Source organism: Kluyveromyces lactis (assembly GCF_000002515.2).
Source record: "Kluyveromyces lactis strain NRRL Y-1140 chromosome D complete sequence".
Classification (NCBI taxonomy): domain Eukaryota; kingdom Fungi; phylum Ascomycota; class Saccharomycetes; order Saccharomycetales; family Saccharomycetaceae; genus Kluyveromyces; species Kluyveromyces lactis.
This window is the reverse complement of record NC_006040.1, coordinates 1,426,764-1,448,315: the sequence shown is the minus strand read 5'-3', so window position 1 is coordinate 1,448,315 and position 21,552 is coordinate 1,426,764. Positions and strand designations below refer to the sequence as shown.

General features: G+C 38.5%; 11 protein-coding genes across 11 annotated transcripts; 4 read left to right on the top strand and 7 right to left on the bottom strand.

Annotated features, from left to right (window-relative positions):
- Nucleotides 1-99: 99 nt before the first annotated feature.
- ACF2 (endo-1,3(4)-beta-glucanase) lies at nucleotides 100-2,520 on the top strand (the record flags this gene model as incomplete). Its single annotated transcript, XM_453814.1, has 1 exon — nucleotides 100-2,520. The coding sequence occupies one exon, from the start codon at nucleotides 100-102 to the stop codon at nucleotides 2,518-2,520; it is 2,421 nt and encodes an 806-aa protein (XP_453814.1).
- Nucleotides 2,521-3,060: 540 nt separating this feature from the next.
- SEC1 (Sec1p) lies at nucleotides 3,061-5,166 on the top strand (the record flags this gene model as incomplete). Its single annotated transcript, XM_453813.1, has 1 exon — nucleotides 3,061-5,166. The coding sequence occupies one exon, from the start codon at nucleotides 3,061-3,063 to the stop codon at nucleotides 5,164-5,166; it is 2,106 nt and encodes a 701-aa protein (XP_453813.1).
- A 57-nt stretch (nucleotides 5,167-5,223) lies between these two features.
- On the bottom strand, nucleotides 5,224-6,234 carry KLLA0_D17006g (uncharacterized protein; the record flags this gene model as incomplete). Its single annotated transcript, XM_453812.1, has 1 exon — nucleotides 5,224-6,234. The coding sequence occupies one exon, from the start codon at nucleotides 6,232-6,234 to the stop codon at nucleotides 5,224-5,226; it is 1,011 nt and encodes a 336-aa protein (XP_453812.1).
- A 322-nt stretch (nucleotides 6,235-6,556) lies between these two features.
- On the bottom strand, nucleotides 6,557-8,647 carry DPH6 (diphthine--ammonia ligase; the record flags this gene model as incomplete). Its single annotated transcript, XM_453811.1, has 1 exon — nucleotides 6,557-8,647. The coding sequence occupies one exon, from the start codon at nucleotides 8,645-8,647 to the stop codon at nucleotides 6,557-6,559; it is 2,091 nt and encodes a 696-aa protein (XP_453811.1).
- Nucleotides 8,648-9,220: 573 nt separating this feature from the next.
- Nucleotides 9,221-10,624, bottom strand: PUT1 (proline dehydrogenase; the record flags this gene model as incomplete). The annotated part of the gene is made up of 1 exon (XM_453810.1): nucleotides 9,221-10,624. The coding sequence occupies one exon, from the start codon at nucleotides 10,622-10,624 to the stop codon at nucleotides 9,221-9,223; it is 1,404 nt and encodes a 467-aa protein (XP_453810.1).
- Nucleotides 10,625-11,314: 690 nt separating this feature from the next.
- RRN5 (Rrn5p) lies at nucleotides 11,315-12,937 on the bottom strand (the record flags this gene model as incomplete). Its single annotated transcript, XM_453809.1, has 1 exon — nucleotides 11,315-12,937. One exon carries the CDS (start codon nucleotides 12,935-12,937, stop codon nucleotides 11,315-11,317), a length of 1,623 nt encoding a protein of 540 aa, XP_453809.1.
- Nucleotides 12,938-13,470: 533 nt separating this feature from the next.
- Nucleotides 13,471-15,519, top strand: SLS1 (Sls1p; the record flags this gene model as incomplete). Its single annotated transcript, XM_453808.1, has 1 exon — nucleotides 13,471-15,519. One exon carries the CDS (start codon nucleotides 13,471-13,473, stop codon nucleotides 15,517-15,519), a length of 2,049 nt encoding a protein of 682 aa, XP_453808.1.
- A 156-nt stretch (nucleotides 15,520-15,675) lies between these two features.
- On the bottom strand, nucleotides 15,676-16,239 carry CWC15 (U2-type spliceosomal complex subunit CWC15; the record flags this gene model as incomplete). The annotated part of the gene is made up of 1 exon (XM_453807.1): nucleotides 15,676-16,239. The coding sequence occupies one exon, from the start codon at nucleotides 16,237-16,239 to the stop codon at nucleotides 15,676-15,678; it is 564 nt and encodes a 187-aa protein (XP_453807.1).
- A 440-nt stretch (nucleotides 16,240-16,679) lies between these two features.
- NBP2 (adaptor protein NBP2) lies at nucleotides 16,680-17,363 on the top strand (the record flags this gene model as incomplete). Its single annotated transcript, XM_453806.1, has 1 exon — nucleotides 16,680-17,363. The coding sequence occupies one exon, from the start codon at nucleotides 16,680-16,682 to the stop codon at nucleotides 17,361-17,363; it is 684 nt and encodes a 227-aa protein (XP_453806.1).
- A 152-nt stretch (nucleotides 17,364-17,515) lies between these two features.
- Nucleotides 17,516-18,640, bottom strand: ACL4 (Acl4p; the record flags this gene model as incomplete). Its single annotated transcript, XM_453805.1, has 1 exon — nucleotides 17,516-18,640. One exon carries the CDS (start codon nucleotides 18,638-18,640, stop codon nucleotides 17,516-17,518), a length of 1,125 nt encoding a protein of 374 aa, XP_453805.1.
- A 321-nt stretch (nucleotides 18,641-18,961) lies between these two features.
- Nucleotides 18,962-21,460, bottom strand: SSY1 (Ssy1p; the record flags this gene model as incomplete). Its single annotated transcript, XM_453804.1, has 1 exon — nucleotides 18,962-21,460. One exon carries the CDS (start codon nucleotides 21,458-21,460, stop codon nucleotides 18,962-18,964), a length of 2,499 nt encoding a protein of 832 aa, XP_453804.1.
- Nucleotides 21,461-21,552: the final 92 nt, after the last annotated feature.

Sequence of the window (21,552 nt, the reverse complement as noted above, 5' to 3'; positions counted from 1 at the left end):
TATAAAGTAACTCGAAATCTGTCTGCTTCTTAAACAAAGAATACAGTCTTCGAGCCCCAACTTCACATAATTATACCTTCTTTTTAAACATTCCAAAGTATGTCGTATCAGAGACCTGGGGTGAATATACCAAATGGTTTTCAGAGAGATCCGATCCCCCCTCCGTATGCTGAAACAGATCCATTATCTTCCAATTCACAAATACCCTTACAGCCCCCTCCACAGGTACCACCACGAATTCCTCCTAGACGAACTCAGGATTCAGCTTTTGGAGATTATGTCTGGAATAGAAACACCCCTCCGTTGCCTGCAAGGCCAAATACGCAGGGAATTGAAACGGTGGTCCCTAATAACACATCTCGGTCAACTACTAACACAATGGATGAAGTAACTAATCAACTAATGTCTGCTAATATCTCGGCAACAAACGTTTTCTCTTCGCCAATCTCCACTGATCCACCTTTGGCTGTTTTCTCAAAGGTAAATCATGAGGTGCCACTCCCTTCAGGGACTAACAATTCCGGTAAACCAACTGAAACCAACAAGTTTTATGGGAACATCATGCTTGGTGGTGGGACAAATCCAATCTGGACCCATCCATACTCAGTTTGGTATTCTACTGATTCATACTATGGTTTAGCTCTAAATCAGGTTACCGCAGCCCAAAGAGTCTTTGATACCACTAAGACTCCACCTCAATTTTTCTTTGGTCCTACGGGTATCAAATCGCTAGTCTATTCGTCAACTGATTTCAATTCTGCTGGAGACATGTCGTTGGCATTTTACAACATCAAACACTTATCAGTGGATGTTCAGTTGAAAAAATCTGACACTGAATTTATTGTCTTTCCTCTAGTTCAAGGTATGGGATTTGTTACTGCTATTTACTATAATTTAATCCCAAGATTGTCTTCTGCTGTTGGTTTCAAAAGTATCACTGGTGATACTTCACCAAGATCTGGCATTAACAAGTACAAGATATTGCTCGAGAACAATGTCACTTGGACATTGTATGTTACCATTCCATCTGGTCAATCATTATCTTTAGCCTTATCGAATGGGAATACTATCGTTGGTAACAACTCTGTTAACGGATGCGTTTTTCAAGTCGTTGCGGATTCCAACCAAAACATTGATAATGCCGCAGGCTGTTATGCTAATTCATGTACTTTGGAAGGTTCTGTTGATGGGACAAGTGGTAGCTACCAATTAAAATACGGTACACAAGGTAGTTCTAATAGTGGTTATCCTTTAGTTTACGCTTTGCCTCATCATTATCAAAACTTCGATTCCTCTAAGGGAACTAAAACTGTTATTTCTAAATTAGACACTACAACGAAGGGTCAAGCTCAAGGTTATCTCACTAATGAATTGGCAATGAAAGTAACCGTACCCTCAGCTTTGAAGTTCGATCCATTTACTACTATTGCTAATAAATCTGGTCCTAATTACTCTACGAATGTCTTAAACGCTATCAACGCTGCTGCCGCAAACGACGTCACTGGTGATGTCGTGGCAGAAAGTAACCTCGACTCAATGTACTTTTCCGGTAAAGCTTTGGCTAAATATGCGTGGATTTTGTACGTATGCCAATATATCTTGAAGAATTCGAGTTTAGTTTCCACAATTTTACCCAAATTAAAATCTGCCTTGGGACGCTTCATTTCTAACACACAGACTTTGCCCTTGAGATATGATCAAACGTGGTATGGTATCATCTCCTCTGGTGATAGTTCCCAGGATTTTGGTAATTCATACTACAATGATCACCACTTCCATTACTCTTATCATGTAATTGCTGCCGCTATTGTTGCTAAAGTCGATAAAGATATTGGTTCTGGCTCCTGGTACAATGATAACAAGAGTTGGGTTGAGAACTTAATCAGAGACTACGCAAATCCATCTGAAACTGATAAATATTTCCCTGTTTTTAGATCCTTTGACTGGTTCAATGGTCATTCTTGGGCAAAAGGTCTATTTGAAAGCGGTGACGGTAAAGATCAAGAATCTTCATCGGAAGACGTAAACGCAGCTTATGCATTGAAACTATGGGGTCTAGTCAGTGGCAACAGCAACTTGGAAAATATTGGTAACTTGATGCTAGGTGTATTGAAAACTTCCTTGAACAACTACTTCTTATACCTTGACAACAACACCACTCAGCCAACGCAATTTATTCCAAATAAAGTTAGTGGTATCTTATTTGAAAATAAGATAGATCATACTACATACTTTGGTACCAATTTGGAATACATCCAAATGATCCATGCAATTCCAATAACTTCGGCTTCGTCTTTCACCAGATCACCTGAATTTGTGAAACAGGAATGGGATCAACTATTAGCTCCAATTGTCAATAATGTCACGGATGGCTGGAGAGGTATATTAATGCTAAATGTTGCATTATATGATCCAGCTACATCATTCAACTTCTTTAACAGTAGTGCTTTCCAAAACGCATACCTAGACGGCGGACAGAGCAAGACCTGGTCATTGACATATTCTGGCGCTTTCATTTGAGTTCACATGGACATACTATTTCAAACACGAAGGAGGAAAGTCATATGGGGGTTTTTCTCTCCAATGTTAACTACTTCACTCATTTATGTAATTTGCAAGTTCTCTCCATTTACGTAGATCTGTTTTTAGTTAATTGTTAGGTAATATATTGAAAGTTTCCCTGGTTACCGTCCTCCTACCAGTTTCCACTGTCTTTAACCAATCCTTTCTCAAAATAAGCCTACTGCAACACATAGGACTACCAGGTGAATGCAATGACTAACCAAAGGTGGAATTTGCAAGCTTTGACGCTTTTCTGGTTTACAAGTTACTCCGAATCACTTTGCCTTAAAACAGATTTAGAGGTTTTACCAAAAAAGTTCCAGATACGACGAAACCTTTAAAATCATAACAAATGTCAAAATTGTTGATCTTTTGCCTCGAGAATAACAACCAAAGTAGCGATCCTAAACAGTTAAATCAAGCACCTGGAATTTTTTGGCCTAGGATACAATTCAAGCATACCCTGGATCGCTTATCAACTATTTACTCGACGATAATATGTCTAACCTTGTTGAGTTACAAAGAAACTTCATTATCAATATTTTAAAAGAAGTCCGCACAGAACACAATATCAAATTCTTGGTGATAGATGATGTTGTTGATCAGCTAATAGACTCTTTGTTTGCTGATCGTAATGACCTTTTAACATATGTGACGGCTGTTGATAGAATTGACTCTCCCAAACGGAAGGGCCAGTCGTCTGTCGAGGTGATATATTTATTGAAAGCAACAAAGTTCAACATCAACTGTATGGATGCAGATTTTGGGAATCATTCCATAAAATACAAAAGAGCACATATCCGATTTCTTTCTGAGTTTCCTCGCAATCTGGTCGACCATTTCAATAAACGCCGATACCTTACCAGTAACGTTGCCGACTTGAAAGTAATAAACTGCGCTTTTACACCAAAAGAATATCAATATTTTGAAACTCTCGGAATTGATAAACCTTTGCAAATATTTTACAATCCAACTTGTAAAGACTTAGTAGATATTGGAATTTACAAAACTGTTCAAAGTTTGCTCAATGTTTGTATCATCACAGGTGAATATCCAATAGTTAGATATTCGGAACCAACAGCAGAAGAATATGCGTTGAATGAGGCAACATTACTACCAAAGAGGGTGGCCATGGCTTTTCAACAGGAATTGGATGACTATGCTAGGGATCACAATGATTTCCCTCCTGAAAACAGCAGACCAAGAGCAATAATGGTAATAACGGATAGAGTATTGGATCTTTTCAGTCCAGTACTCCACGATTTTTCCTACCAAGCGCTTGCATACGACATTTCAAAAAACATTGATAGAAGAACTGATACTTACTCTTATAAGGTCGAAAACGAAACAGGAGTTATGGAACCCAAGACTTCAAGACTTTCTGATTTATTGGACCCTGATTGGGTGACTATGAAACATTTTCATATTGTGGACGCTAGTGAATACCTTACCTCCAAGGTGAACGAGTTGATAGCTAAAAACCCACTACTAGTGGATCGTGCAAATGTCAAAGATACCTCCGATTTGTTGAACGTTGTTGCCCATTTAAAAGACTTTGATGAGGAAAGAAGGCGTATTGCATTGCACAGAACACTACTTGACGAGTGTTTCGAACATTCTAAAACCTGCAAGTTGGCAGAGCATGCAGAAATAGAGCAAATACTTGCAGGTTATGGTACCGATTTTGATGGTGAAAAATGTAAGCACATTAGTGAGAAACTTATCGAGCACTTATCTGACACAAGCAGTGCAGTGACCGACAGAGTTCGCTATATAATTGAATATGCACTCTACAGAGGTGGTATCATTGATTTCGACTTCATAAAGCTATTGGCATTTATAGGTGTTGACAAGAGCAACAGCTGGTTTAAACATTTCATGCAACTCTTCAAAAACTTTAATTATTTGGGTTTTAAATTAGTGAAGGATAAGCCTAAGGATAAACCTTTCCAGAAAGAATGGACTCATGACACTATTGTGAACGATTCCACCATCTATCAAACGTCCAGATATATACCTAGTGTTGGTAATATCTTGGGGAAGGTTATCACAAATCCTCTTTTGCTAAAGGAGGAACAATTTCCATATGTGAAAGATAAACCAATCGAGTTATTAGAAGCTGATGTTGCTGACTCCCTGAATACCAAATCTACACAACCAACTTCATTAAGAAATCCCCGTCACAAAGCAGCTTGGGCTAAAACCACTACGCAACCAAAGGGAAATAGGCAGCGCTTCTTTTATTATGTCATTGGTGGTATCACTTACTCAGAGATAAAGGCTTGCTATGATCAAAGCAAACTCAACAATAAGGATGTATTTGTCGGCAGTGACTCAATTTGGACCCCACTACAGTTTATGGCTAACGTTGAAGATCTAACAAAACCCAGAGAATTATTGCGTTTACGAGAAGATGCTCCTGTGAGAGAAGAACCCCCTGAATTTCTAACAGCATCAAACCCTCCAATAGCCACAGCTCCCAAGCATATTCACACAGTGTCAATATCACAGCCTTCTCGCAAAGTCGAACGTGACACAACAAACAAGGAACCTGAAGTCGCAAAAAAGCAGAGTAAGCTCTCGAGATTCTTGAAAAGAAAATGATATTTTCAACCAATGCATTAACAGAATTTATAAAAGTATATCATGTAATATTAAGATTCATAAATTATGGTCTTTAGCCATTTGTTGTATCCTCTTCAATGCTTTTGGAGTATGTTTAGTATTCTCATTTTCTGTTGAACGAGGCTTTTGCACTTTTTGACCCTGCCGCCTACGTTGACTACTCTTATTATTTTTCCTGGCGTTAAATCCATAGTTGAGGTTAACGTTATCATGTGTTATTTTTGTAGTACTTGGTAATGTTCTTTGGTTAAACCGCGAAGGTTGTCTCTGAACATCAGCAGCTTCTGGAATAGGAGTGTTATTCTGTGCAGTGTCTATACTTGTGCTATTTTTTTGTTCTTGAATAAATGGCTGCATCACGCTTAAGAGGTCTTGAACAACGTTTGAAAAGTTTTCCATCTTGTTTATGAGGTTGCTATTGTTGTTGTTCCGATTCTCAGAAGAAATCAAAGTATTTTGTGGTTCATTTCTCATATCGACTTGATCATTAGGAATCGGTACTATAGGTGGTGGCGGTAAGTTCTGTGGGATTGACACTGAAGGCTTCATGAAGGAATCGAGTAATGACTTCACTAGGGTAGTATTGTTCATTATATTTTCCATTTTTTTGTCGGCAATCGAAGGAGATACATTCGTCGATTCTTGTTGGGATCGTACAATATTCTGACCATTTTCCAGCGCAGGTATTGTCTCTCGTTCTTTTTGCTCCAAACTTTGTTTCAAACGATCTAGACAGCTTGGCTTTGCAAGCTTGTTACGAAGTTTGGCGAGTCTATCATCAAATACTTTATTCGCCGGCCCTAGTTGCTGAATATCCAGAAAGATCTCTTTGGGATAACCTTTGCGAAGGCAATAAGAATCATTCTTCAGAATATACTTATTATGGTTGCTTTGACTTTCTACAGTTGATTGGAACTCCTTTTCAATGCTACACCTTCGAAGCAATGCTTCATCAGCTTGTTTTTCTTTTACTGCCTTATCATAGAACGCTTTTAGTTTAATCACCTCTTCCTGCGGGTTATAATCATCACAGTAAGTGTTCTTCATATTACCTAATAATATTAAAACTAATCAGCAGTATTACTTCATTGACAGCGGATATTTTAGATCTGCCAGCTATTTTTTGTCTATAAACTTTATAGCTGTTCTTTCCTTTACTTGTTAAAGGTTCATCCTGTGTCAACAATTTTGTTATCGATTATGGTTTACAAAGAAAATCATGTAAATTCGTAAAGAGTTAAAGAATAACGCGGCTGTTGGGTAATAGGAGTCCCTATCTTCTTCTCGAATGTGCAGTCAGAATGATTGTTCGATGTATATATGCAGAACTTAGAAACTAGTCTATCTGATAAATATAAGGGGTGTTTATTTAATATTTAATAACCAGTCCATACGCTCTAGGTGAAGATTTGTCGTATACCTGCTCAACCGGTATATACTCGACATGAGTATATTCAGGAACAGCATAATCTTTACTGAAGAATAAAGTGATTTGAGCGTTTTTGCATTCAGAGAGCGTGAGGATCAACTGCTCATGAGAGTCCAAAAACAAGGTTATGAAATGTCTTTTAAAACCATTCTCGGAGATGATTACATCATGAGCATAGTTTGGAAGTTCGATATCGGTTTGACTCTTCAAAGTCAAATTCATGTGGATCTGTGCTGCAAGATCATCTTCGTCATAGTCGTCTTCAATGGCAAGATTTTGGCAGTTCATTCCAGTCCATTCGCATAAAGCATTCTTTGGTAAATTTGACACTTTGACGATGACCAATGAATCAACTCCAACTGGCTCCTGATCAAACCATAGTTCCGATTCTTCAGCTAATTCTTTGGCAAATAAGGACCATGCTGACCTCACTGCTGGTAGCACATAACTTTGTGAAATGTAACATACCATAGTTAGTGGTATGGAGCTATTGACAGTTTCAGAGAGGGTGAAATAATTTCTTAAAGATAACACAACTTCGGCTATATCAGGGTTTTCCAAGAGAGTTGTGTCTCCCCAAAGTTTCATTGATGAAGGTTCTAATCCAATCTGTCCGCTGATATAAGTTACTTTGTTTCTATCTGATTGGTTCCAGGTTGCTTGTGAATAAGGACCTATATTACAAGGGCACCAGTAAGATCTTCCTTGAACGTGTAAACCATCTTTGGACCTGTTAAGTATGATCCCATTGTCTGTCGGTACACAGTCCGCTGATAAGTCAACAACAACAGATAGTTGAACAGGGTGTTTCAAAAAGGAACTTTCTACACAAGCTCTAGCTGGTGGTAGTGGTCCAATTTTTGTAACATTGAAGTATTCATTGTAATACGAGTTGACTTCTTGAAAGTTGTTCATATCTGAAAGAAGTAACGAAGATGAAAGAATCTGACAGGCGAATATGGATCTCGACGAAAGAATTGAAGTTAGCTGTGAGAACACGTCTAGACACTTTTCCTTCAAACTTTCTCCCTTGGAAGGTGCAATGTTCGAAATATACAAGAGTTTACCAACTTCATTGATAGAGACCGGTACTGAAGGAGAAACGTTGTGATGATTGGGGCAGTTATTCAGCTTTTTCAAATCTATTGTCATAAGCCTTAAATACATTTCATACCACTTTTCATTGAGTACTGCAGGAACAGGAAGTTTTTCCAGCTCTTTTTCTAATTTAGTGGGTGACAACGCTTCTGGAACATACTCAACATTGAATGTTGCAGCAAAAACCCCATCATTCGACGTATCAGTGACATCATTGATTGAATTCAATTGCAAGTGACCGTGTTTGAAAAATGGCGTGTCTAGAACCATTGTTTCAAACTCACCACCTTCACCGCATATATGAACGTCATATAATGAATTTAACTTTAGCATTGTTGGTAAGATTTCTGGAAGCGATTTCCCCAAATGATTCTGATTTAGTCCAATTGCTGCCACTTTGATTATTCTAGCGTCTAATTTCCCCACATTATCGCAGTCATCTGTCGTAACTATTGTATCTTTTGACATTGAGCACATTTCTTGCATCAGCTCTCGTTGATCACGTTGCCATAGATAACTCAATGTCGTTAGACCCAGCCGGCTACAAACATCCTCCACACGGGTGCGTTGGTACGAAGATAGAATTGCTCCAACACTAACAGCTTCAAGATCGGGGGAATCAAGTTGGATCTTTCTCAAAAGCTTATATAGATCTTCTATCTCATCGTCTTTTGTCTCAGTGTAGTTTAAAGCAATATTCTTGGAGCCATTCTTATGAAGAGCCTGTCTATATAAGGGAACCCCGCTACATTCAGGATACCAACGTATCAAATCGTGACCAACAGTTTGGAACATGAAGCTATCCAGCTCCTGCTCATCCTCATTTTCAGGATGTAAATTGGCAAAAGCTATTAATTCATGGTCTTGTTTTAAACAATGAAGAATATTATAGTTGGAATCCTTACCACCAGAAATGAGTGCAACGAATTTCATAGGTCTTCCTGCCCTTTGCTTAGTCCTAATTCAGCTAATATGCCAGCTCCAGAAATGCTGCATTAGACCAACATCTCCCGAGTCATCGGTTGATACATTTATCCAACTCAAAGATTTAACATAGTTACTTTTTTTCCATGTTCAAAAGAAAATGGAAAGCGGATGCGATGAAGTCTCAATCATATAGTAGAAAGTAAGAACTTGAACTTGAGGACAAATGGCGTCAGGTTATCAGTTTAAGTCGTTGTACATCGTATACTAGAAGTATTAGTTTTCGTTTTGCGTTTATATTTATCATTAAAGTACAGAGAGAGAATAAAGTTGCATGTGCGTTAAATACTGAGGGTGCAATAAAGATTGCTAAGAAGGATGAAATGAAGGTGCAGTTACTGACATCTTCTTATTAATCCATACTGGTACCATTTTCAATAAAAGGTTATAAGTGACACAATTCAATTGTGTTATATCTTTGGTTGGATCGTGAGGATTTTATCTGGTCTATAAATATTGTTTTGTTATTGAATTCAGTGAGCAAATTTGTCAAAGGTATTTCAAATTATAAGCAAACACCCCTTATAGATGTAAAGCTGTTTTCAAAACAGCCTTGATTAGTGGTATACCATTATCTGCTCTGACAGCGTCGCCGTTTTCTTGTAATCTTCTCAATAGATAGTCCTTTGTCTCTAAAGGTGGACCCCATGGGACGTATTTGATAATGTTTTCGACCTTGTGGTTTGTGATCAAATCATGAGTAACATTATCCGACATACCCAATAATTGGGCCAAAGTCACGTTAGCCTTACCTACAGAGTTCTTTTGGTCCGCCAATAGCTTGGTGGCCAACATTTGTGAATCATAATTGTGAGATGCGACGACTAAATGACCGTAGTATGATTTCTCTCCGTTTACGAGTAAATCTTTGATAGCAGTAGTCATGACCTTGTTATAGTTGGCATCAGTACCTTCCTTGGTTGCATACACGACAGAACGGTTTGGTTCAGAATGGATGTAGGCACCACGAACCAATTTCAACCCGAGCTTGTAACCTTCCTTCTTAGCTCTCTCATAATCCTTAGCCAAATCGGCTGCAGAATCAACAAGGTATAATTGCCAAGTACCAACACAGGAGATCAATGGTGAGGAAGCAGGGTTAAATTTAGAGAACAAAATTCTTTGTAATTCATAAACACCAGCTTTTTGTAGATCATATTTTTCAGCGTCAATGGTAGAGACAAAAAATGGGGATTTTCTTTCTGGATACTTGGCCAAAAGTTCTTGATTTAAATTGTAAACCTCTTGTGTGATCTTGGAACAATTGTTTACCAACTCATCACGTTGAGTTTTCCATTCTGGATTATTAAAGTTAAGCAAAACTTGTGCTGGGTTAGCAACTAATGCAGAAGGTTTCAAAGCGATGTAACCAGGTGGTATCGAGTTGATATCTTTACCTGATTCCAATTGTTCAACTAACAGAGGTTTCAGAATGGTGTGGACAGACTTGATAGTTTCGCTCACGATATAATTGATGTCCACATTCTTAGTACCTTCCGCATCTTCGATGGTCAAAGAAAGCATCATATTGTTGATACCTCTATTCTGCAACCTTTTACCAGTTTCAACCACTTCCGCCGGGGTATCACCACCGCAATATAAGGGAGAAATGAACAACTTGACCATGAAAAGAGGTACGTATGGGAAAAGTTTGATCACTAAATCCAACATTGGTTTGTTAATAGTACATACACCGATCATACCCAATGAGAACAGTTCGCTTTTGGATAAAGTTCTCAAATGAGCATCTGGGGCAGGTACAGTATGCTGCGAAGCAGCCATATCGTGGATCGCAGTAGCAGGCGCCATGGTACTTTTGGTAGCATTGGTTTGAGAAACGAATCTGTAAGTTAACCCCATGGGTACAGATCTCGTTCCAAATCTTCCTACTGATCTAACAGCAGCTCTAGTTCCGTATGGTAGCATGGTTCTTTCTTCAAATAGTATGTGTTATATGTGCAAAACCTCTTACAGTCAGAAGAAAATAATGAAAACGATGTGTCTAATATTTCAGTAATAACAGTTTTGACTCGATGAGTTAGGTAGGCAGTAATACCACCATCAGAAGTGCATTAAGTTCCAACAGAAGCATCACAATATTAGATAAATCCAAGACTGTTTATATACTTTGCCAAAGGCTCATCATCTTTTTCGCTTTATCTTTAATCATGAATCACACAATAAAAATATTACATCGGGAGACCTTATCCATCAAAGATGACCTGCGATTGACTGGCCAAAAAATCAAGCGCAAATACTAATTGAAACCATCGTATCCCTAAAATGGGATGCAAGAAAGGCTTGAATAAGTACTAAATAAGCCCTTTAACGGATACAATTTGACACTTTTACAGCGCCTTTTGTTCAGGTTGATAGATAGTGCGAGCTTGATAGAGACTGATAAAATGAAAAATGAAAATGGAAATGGATTGGTGGCATGGATTTCCCTTACTACTCAGAAGCAATTAGGGAGGGCCGGGAATTCAGTTCCGTCAAAGTTACCCGTACGTTACGGGATCTCAATTCCGTTCATGTGTGTTCTCATCTGATTTCATTTCCAAACAAATGTGAGCCTAAAGGAAATCCATAGCGAAGTGAAAAGGGAAGGAGGGAAGGTTACCAGGTCACGTGAATCAGCTCAGGTTGTTCTGCGACTGAGTCACGTGATAGGTTCATCCATGTCAATAGTGTGTGTGTATATTTGATCGACCTTAGCTCGTCGTCCTTGTCTATTGATTCGTCTTGGAGTTTTTGTTTCTTGTATTCTGGTGTGTCTACGAAGATTGGATCGAGTGGTTTACGTTTCTTATTGAGTGAAGGATCTGCGTTGTCAATACTGTTGTTACTGTTGTTGGCGCTATTGAGATCACCTTCCCAATCGATCTTTTCGTCAGTTCGAGAAAATGTCAACTGCTTGGAATGTATTCTACTGCTTTGTAGGTATAGTAGTACTTTCAAATGTCGCAGTACGTTTTTGTTTCTGAATATCTTACCCCTTTCCATTTCAATTTGGAATTTGTCTACACTGTCAACTATGCTTTCCGGATAAGTAAGGAAAAGTTTGCCCTTGTTGTATAATCTTAGTCTCACGAGAGCACTTATCACATCATTTTCCGTGACGATGTGTGGGAACTCATGGTTTGAAGTTTGGATCACCAGTGAACCGTCATCGTCTTGGTCATCCTGAATGGTTTTTGTAATGTTACATGTGCTGCGTAGTTTCTTCATTCGAGCATCCTTGAATGTTTTCTGGGACATTAACAGGTCTCGTGGTACGCATTTCTTCTCAAGCGAAGGAATAATAGTCTCTCGGAGTAGGTTTGAAGTGTACCGCCTGACTAACAGTTCCATGATCTGCATTGATTCAGGCGTAAACACGTTGGGGCGTCTGTTGGTTGGATAATATTCTAGTAAGCGATGTCTAGCATAAAATTTGTCCCATCTCTTGTACCAATTGCTCCAATCAATAACAGCAACCGGATCTGATATTTCAGTGTTCGTTGCTTCTTCTTGATTCAACGGCACTTGTTCGTCCACCTCATTGCTTAATTCTTCTTCTAAAGTGATCCATGTTTCACTCATTTCGTATGCAATCGGAAATTCTCCGTATTCTAATATCCCCCCGTGTCTTTTAGTCTGTAATCGCCTCAATTCTTCTAAATTCTTGCGTAGTACCTGATAGTATATCAGTATCTCATATTTACTCTTCCCCGGTATGTGCGAAGACCACGCATCCAGTGTATGTATCGAATGCCTCGATAAATTATGAAAGAATACCTGTTTTTCCCTTCCGGTCCATAAACTGCCAAGTCCCTGGTTCTGCAAATATCCACCACTCCGACGTTCCTCTTCGTCTGAAAAGTCGAGATCAGAATCACTTGCACCATCGTCAATGCCGCTTAACTCTTCTCGCGACCTCGGTTTAGGGTCCTCATTTTGAAGGTACTTACAGATCCCATCCTTATGTATACGGGATTTCCTTAGATCTTGGTTCTGCGAGTACGGATCAAAGAACTCATACGCTTCATCAAGATACCAACTCTTATATGCATTTCTCATCTCACTCACATACTTTTTGGTTTTTTTCTTACTGATCTTCTTCTCAGAAAGATTATCGGACGGTAATTCACTGGCTTCTTCCACTTGCAATCTTTCCTCTAGCGGTAATTCCTGTGATTCGCTTCTCAAAGCAGGATCCAATGTATCATCGTCTATCTCATCGGCTGCTGAATGCGACATTTATTACAGAAATTGTGAATGGAAAACGTCACACACGTCACTGATTAATAGCAGTTCGATTGGCTTCAAAATCACTCTCCGTCTCACACTCAAAACGACGGGTCACTGGCTTGTTAAACACCTCAATTTCTACCTATAATAACTATCTTATCGAATCTCTTCGTAAGCATTAAAGTTTCTATGGAATAGTAAACAATAAAATTATGGTGAAGCTAGGTCATGTGATCTAAAATTCGTCTTCTCTCTGTTCCTTCAAATTTTCCAAATCCAAAGATCTCTAAAAGCTCTAAAGTTTGTGATGAGATGACCTCGAAAGAAGAAAAAGAGTACCCGGCATAGAAGGCAGCGTGCTGTGCGTGTTTGTGATATTATATGAATTACTGAGAATCATATTTTTTGTTTGGTTGCTATTTGTTGTTTTCCTGTTTTCTGTCTTGTAGTATCGTCCCTCTTTTATCATATTGATTAAGTATCAATTTGATTTGGATTGCAAGTGAGCGAACTCGAATACAAGAGTTTATTAATATTCGACTATGGCATTAATGGCACATCTGCGGTTTTCATTAGTGGTACCGTTCAGGCTCGTTGGTGTCACACGTCATTTGCACTGCACGGCGAGAGCACTGGCACAAGAAGGGTCTGAAAATGAAATAAGTCTGTTACTTTCAAAACATGGTAAAAAGTTGAAACCAAAACAAGATCATTTCCTTGTCTTGACACCACATCAGACTGGTGTTATGCGCTTACCGAGGAAATCTAAAACACTGCAATCAAACTCGCATTTGTCTATTCTTGAAGGGTTTGATTTTAAGAGACACACTGAGAACGGTACCAATCATTCTCAAGTGCGAGACGTAGACATTCTTTCCAACATTCAGGACACGACCAGTAAACTTATGAAGTTCAAGGAGCAAGAGGACAATGAACAGATGGCGAAAGCGATAGATAGTTGTAAGCCAAGCTCAGAGGCTATTTCTGAGAAGAGATATTTGCAATTGGAGAAAGTTTTGGACGAACAATTCACTTTGCAACAACTAAGAAACTATTGCTACTTGAAGCATGGTGTTCGTAAAGCAAGGATTCCGAAGAAAAATTTGATTCCAACCATCATCACCAAATTGTGGAACTGTTCAATCGATTATAACAAAAGTGAACATGACGATTTGATTGTGGAAAACGAAATTTCTCTTGAAACAAGAGACATTTATCTATTACTATTGACTAAAAATGGTAGAATCCTACAAAACTTGGCTAGAATTGGTGCGACGATTGCTGTTGTTATTGATGAAAATAAACTTGTGGTTCGTGCTACTTCCCATATCTTCAAATACGTTGAAGTGTCCATTTCCAGGATCTTGGAGAACGTTGTTTCCGATGATTTTTCAATTGAAGAGTTCATTAAAGATCACAGTCAAATCGATGGTGTCCATCACATGACGCCAGAGGAAATCATCGCTTTGATGCAAACTCAATCATCCAGTTATGTAGAAATCACTGACGATTCCAAATATAAAATCAGTACTATTGGCCGTAAAAACATGAATATAATAAATTCATTGTTGCTGTGGGTTTTGAATTATAACCCTCAAACTACGGAGATATTAGTACCTTATGATGGAGGAGAAAAAACTGAACAGTACCCATTAACTAATTACGAATGGATCAATTGGGTAGCAAGAAAACAGTCGTGGCACAGAATTCAGCAGCCTGTTGCCATCAATCAAGAAATTAAAGACACCAAGATCGATCTTTCGGAAAAGATCGACAAGATCTGGGATATCTTAGAAATCAATAAAACAAAATGTGCGAAACCTCTCGCTTTCACTGAAACGAAATCATTAAGTATAGCTTTTGGTCACATCCTTGAAAATGCTCAAAACAAAATTTTGTTTCAATCCAAGATTCCGGAAGTGGTTCCTAAAGTTCTTCGACTACCTTTATGGGATAAAGACGGTTATGTGGAGGACGATTTATTCTCAGTTGATCAGCATCTATATTTGGTTCAAATGAAATTTGTTCCCAACTTAGCGGACGTTTCTCACAAGGTTAATGTTTCTCCTTTGGAAGTTTGGTTCACCTTGGATGAAAATAACAACGCTGATACTTCGACCGTCAGATGCATCCACACTTATTCGGATAATTCAGCTTGTATCCAAACTCCTACACTTTCTCATGACTTTAAAATCACAGTGACAGATACAGTGGATGCACTTCCAGAAGATTTGGAATCTTCAGAGTTTTTCGATTGGCTACAGAGGGAACAACCAAGCTTCAGGAAATTCTTACAGGAAAGTAATTTCTCTTTCGGAGGCTTGAAGAAGCCCCGCATTGCTCCTTCTTTTGAATTGAACGTGAAATTAGAAGGAATGGAAGAACCGCAAAAGATCAGATACAATTATTTGCATCGCTACGAACACCGTTTATTAAGATTCAAGTACAAAGAAGATTGTTTGGTACAACTCTCTGAAATTGAAGGCGGAAGCTTAGGAGGCAAAGCTTCATCTATTGATTTTATCAGCACTAACGGATCCATCAACAAGGACATCGTTAGAAATTTCATCGATGACGTTTTACAATTCTGAAATCATTCGAAATATTTTGGTCCTTAATGCATATATGTATAATTATACAAAGTCATCCTGTAAATAGTGCGGAAGAACAGATATATAGACTTCATTTAAGTTTTTGACGTACACCTGTCGATTGATTCTCCATAATAGAAAAATATTTAACATAAACTATTTTACATGCTTTCGTATAAATTCCTTATGATATTCGCTTTGAGTAATATTATTGACATATTTTCCCTTCCCATTTGAATTATGTTCAGATATACTTGCCGATTGATTGACTGTACCTTTACGTCCAAATACAGTGTTAGATCTCCAACCACCATGCTTTTGCGGTTTCGTCACTTCTTCATTTTGAGCTGCTGTGATTTCAGCACGCTGTTCTCTCAGTTTTTTGTCCAATCTTTCTTGCTTAACTTTATTCCACTCCTCTAATAGCGCTTCTTCATCTTCACTCTCCTCCTCCTCTTCCTCGTACTCATCGCTACTATCCGTGGCCTGTATCTCTTCATCTTTCGAGCATTCCTCTGCTCCAGTTATTTTGATTCTTTTCTTAGCCTCCTCACTCGGAGTACTTTCTACTTTACGATTCAACACCCTCTTCTTCGTGTTTCTATACTTAACCTCTTTGTGCCCCGGTAAAAGTCTAGCGTGCTGCGTCGAAGTAGGAATGTATTCTATATTCTTTGCCCCATTCCTGGCCTCTAGTTGAGGTCTGTGCGATGTAGTCATTTCAGAACACAGTCAATATTATATTCAATCTGTAGCACTCCACTGAAACTAACGTAAGCTTATCTACCATCCCAGGTACCAGTTAAATTAGCTCACCTGTTTTGCCTGTGAACAATCTCGTGAATGTGCGTTGATGTTCAATCTTTATAGCCTTGATATGAAAAAATAGCAATCTGAAACTTCAAATGCGAATCTACGTTAACAATTACCGTGTACCAAAGAAATAAGAACTACGAACGTCGTACTGGCAACTACATATAGCAAGCTACATTTCATACCAAACTTTTCTAAGAGGACATAGGACTTTATCATTTAATCATTTCCCGTGGAGCATTCGTTCACACTAGAAATATAGAACTGAACACATATTGAATGAGGCTTTGAACTTAGATCAAAGACGGTGAGATTTACTAATAACATCAGAAGACATAACTATCATAATGTCAGAATATGAGGTTGACCAAGAGGACGATATGGTTGGGTACATATCGATAAAAGATTACGCATATGACGAATCAAATCCGTTACATTTTGGTTATTTTGAAGAAGATGATGAAGATCAGAACAACCTTCGATTGAGTGGGAACAGAGAAAGTGTGTTACTACCAGATGATTATATCGTTAATAAGAGAGCCATAGCGATGTATGCTTTTGTCCCAGAAAATGATAACGAGTTGGAGTTGAAAGAAGGAGATGTCGTATATATAAGTTACAAGCATGGCCAAGGGTGGTTAGTGGCAGAAAATCACGATAGATCCAAGACAGGATTGGTACCGGAAGAGTATGTGCAGTTGATTGAAGACGATGGCGAAGACAACGGTAGGTATGAGAATCCTAGGCCGTTTTATCTTACTCAAATGATAACGCAGAGCATGTCTAATTATCACGATGATGATTGGGAAGACATAGAAGATGACGAGGAAGCTGAAGGACATAGTGATAAAGAGCACAGAAGTATACAGCGACCCAGTCAAGATTCAGTATCAGTTGATATAACGAACAACAATGGTGTTTCTCATGATAATAGAACTGTTCTTGAAAACGGAAAAACAGGCAGTACGTTAAATGAAAAGAGCGACGTATCAGAACTCGCGAAAGATATCAAGGAGAAATTGGATCTATAGCATTCTGTTTTCTGCGCTAAATATCTATATATTAGCTGCAATATTAATTAAATACTTTTCTAGTAATACGTTACAATAAAAGTCCCGTTAAGATGAAATGAAAGAATTGATCAAAAGCAGTTTAACATGAAGCCCGTGCCTGCATTCTTAGATCATTCAAGCTCGTTGATTTCGATTTCATCAATTTCTGTAACTTCCTCTCCACGTTTGAGTTTCATTAGTTCTGTTATATCAAGAGCACCACCAATTTCATTCAACAAGCCATGGACTCCTTGGATTATTTCCTTGGCCATTTCATCGTCGGACTCCGCATTTTCACTGAACTTAGAAGCAAAGCTCAAAGAAACACGCGCCTCGTAAATAATGTCCTTCAATGACTCATTCTTGATATCCAAAGGTAATTCTTGGACGTGGGAATTGAATTCGTAGATATTTTCAGGAGATAGTTGTAATGATTGGTTTTGTTGTTTAAACTGTTCTAATTTAGCCATCAAATAATATGTGAACCCTTCCAAGTAATAGCTCTCCAAATTGTCTTCGTCAATATCTTTGATCGCTGCTACTATTTGTAAACTTATCTCGTATAATCCCATTTCAATACACATTTTTGCTAACGAGATTGCTGGTTGTAGTAATTCAAGATATTCTGCATGGCTGGAAACGCTTTCCTCCGTTAATTGTTCTTCAATGGACTCTTTTTTCATTTGGAAGAATTCCCAGGCTTTTGTGAATGCTTCCGAAGCTTCACCGAATTTTTGTTGAGAAATCTTAATGGAACCTAGCACTGACCAAACCTCCGATGACTTACCTTCTGAAATTTCCATTGCCTTTGAAATTAACTCTTCGCATTCTGATTCTGCCTCCTTTTCCATACAAAGATCAGTCATCCATATTTCTATCATCGCAAGTAGCCCATTGACCATCATGTTTGCTTGTTCTTGAGAAAGAGAATCTCCGGCGATAGCTGATACGTTTTCAATCCCTTTCATAATGATAGAAATTCCATCTGGTCCACCCGTAATCTGACCCAACGTGAAGAATTTTGCACAACCACCTATCTTTCCGTCGGAATCCAACTGACAGGATCTTTCAATTAAAGAGTACGCTTTTTCCACCTGACCATTCTCAAGATACGCATCTGCGAACACCTGTACCAAATCGAGTCTATCTTGTCCGCCAGTCGCAACAGATTTCTTATATGGTTTGAGTATTCTCAAAGCTTGCTTCACGTTTTGTAAATCTAATTGCTCTCTAGCTTCTGCGATGGCCTTTTCCATTGTGAATTGATATATTGGTTATTGCCGTACTGAAATTCAATGTAAAGCTGCTTCGATGCTGTTCGATGAGCTGAAGTCCTGAAGTTTCCCTTGTTACTTAGTTGAAACTCCAAAACAATACTGAAAATGAATATTTCGAGTAAATTTTCTCGTTGAACCGGACGAAATGTCTAAGATGTACAATTGCTTGCAGCCAGAGGCAGACAAGACTAAATAATGCTATATATTGTTCCACTGTTACATACACCATCATTATTCGAATACAAGCTCATCACTTGAGAATAAAATAATACGAAAAAAATGGCAAAAAGAAAAGATGTTTTAGTATTTCCACGTGACCAGGCTCGAAAGCCGTTCCTTCCAATTCCCCTGGTATTCTGTCTGTTGGTTCCAGATAGTTCTGTCCAATTCAATACGACCTATATCCATATCTATCTGATCAAGCCGTTGGAGTTTGGAGGTTCCAAATAATTTGTAACCTATGTATAAGACAATGAAGAAGACTAATCCACCATAACAAGAGAAAAAGATTTTGATGTTCCAGAACCCATGGAAGAATGAGGTAAACCCTGCGAAGAATATCATTACCAAGGATCCGAATAGCCCATAGTAAGAGAGATATGGCTGGAAGGGCGACCTGTATGGGAACATGGGATCATCCCTTGACATAATATCGGGTCGAATTTTCAAAGCGTAAAAGAATCGTAAAAATGACACATTCATTCCTGCCCAAATTATACAGATGGTAGCACTTGAGATGTTAGCGAGGATTTGAAAATTGTTTAAAGAGGATTGGTCCACTGCCATATACGATATCACACCGAAAATTCCGGAAACCAAGACAGCAATCCAGGGAACACCGTAGGAGGTACAGGCCTTGCAAATTCTTGGTGCCTTCCCTTGAATAGCCATGGAATATAAGGTGTGGCTTGCCCCATACAACGATGAGCATCCGCTTGTTGCACCGTAAAAAATTAGAATGCCATTGAGTACAGATGCAAAGGTACATCTACCAAAACTTCTCAATGCAATTACCCACGCACTTCTATTGCCATCGCTTAAAAGAGACCCTGAAGACAGTAATGTTGATTGACAGTGTGTGCTCACTTGCCAGTTCATTCCAATATTATGCATGATGTTGTAATTCGAAGAATCTTGAGAATACGTGTAAAATCGGGGAAGCCTTGGATCTCCGGAGTAGATGTTCAAGCCAACGACGAAAATCGAAATAGTGTAAATCAACAACATTATGTATAAAGTTTTCTTCATTGCTGATGGAAGTGCCTTCTTCGGATTCCTCACTTCGCATGAAGCAACGAAGGTCATTTCTATTCCACTGTAAGTAAATGCAGCTATCAACATCGATAGAAAGATGGCAAGGAGCCTTCCTTTAGCACCCGATATACCACTTATTATCTCACTTCCCTCATCCTTCAAATTGAAAGTGGGACGAAACAAGCCGTAGAATAAACCCGGCGCTGATTTACCAGCATCCCAAAATCTAAATCCTACTCGATCATGCCCTAAAGCTGCACCTCCTGAATTCAACACAATCATGACGAAAATCATAACAATGGTGAATATTATCTTTATTATCGTGACGAAGTACACAAAGTTTCCAAATATTCGAACATCGCATAGATTAATGAAAATGGCAAACACTAGAAACAGAGTGACAAAGCCTGCAATTTTGCCAGAACTTAAATTCAAAGACTGATAATAATTTAACAACATAGTACTTGCCACCACTTGGCTTGGAACTGCTATAATAAATGAAAACCAATAAAGCCATCCCAAGGCAAATCCAAACGCGTCTTCTACAAATCTAGACGCGAGTCCGGAAAATCCTGATGTCAATGGAATTAGAGCACATAGTTCTGTAAATGAAAGTGTTGATGCCATCACAATACTTCCACAAAGTACATATCCGAGCAGTGCTCCAAATGGGCCTGCAATAGTAAACGCTTTTCCTGAAGTAAGAAATAAACCAACTCCCAACGAAGATCCAGAGGCAATCATTTGTATATGTCTTGCCTCTAGCTTTCTTTGAACACTATGATGGGACCCTTTGAGAGCATTATATTTTTTAATGAATTTAGACTGTTTTCGGCTTCCAGAGTTGTTATTAGAGCATTTGGAGACGGATATCCATGATTCAAGTTTATGAGTTCCTGACTTTCCTAAATGGTCGTGGTCTATGGGCCATTCACCATGATTTTCCATGTCGATAATATGTGTATCTCCAGAATGTGTAGTTAGCATTTCAAAGGATAAATCACGCTGGCGGTTGATATAACTTGCCTTTTTTATAGAACGAGGCATCTTGATTTTATTAAACACATCTTGAAAAGAAGAGTACTTCGAATTATTCAGCGCTACCTCATCTCCTCCAACATAATTTTCATATAACCCCTCAGGATTCAAAACATTTAACTTATTCCTGACGGTTGAACTATTAAGTAACCTTTCAAGCTTACCCCTTAACTTGTACTCCTGTTCAATGCGTTGATTGTATCTAATAAAATCACTTTTTCCGTTGTCATCTTTATGTCGTCCTGTCTTATTGTTGTAGAGTTGACTAATATAAAATTTATTAGAGCTTAAACTCTCCTTAAAGGCTTCTTCATTAGTATTACATTGTTCGACCATTATCTCAGCTAAGATAGATGAATCGATCGAGTCCGTCCCATTCGATTCAATGTCCGATATTTCTGTTGTGGTATCTGCATTAGAGACTACCTCTTCAGAGGTTCCGTTACCATAGGTATCCACGTTATAATGTTTGGGAAATAGACCACCACCGGGGTGATCATCATCCATCTTTTTATAAGTCTTGGGTTCTCACTTTCCGTTCTTGGCGATGGCTTCTCTTGTTAACACTATTGGATAAAACATTATGTTATGACTTTTTA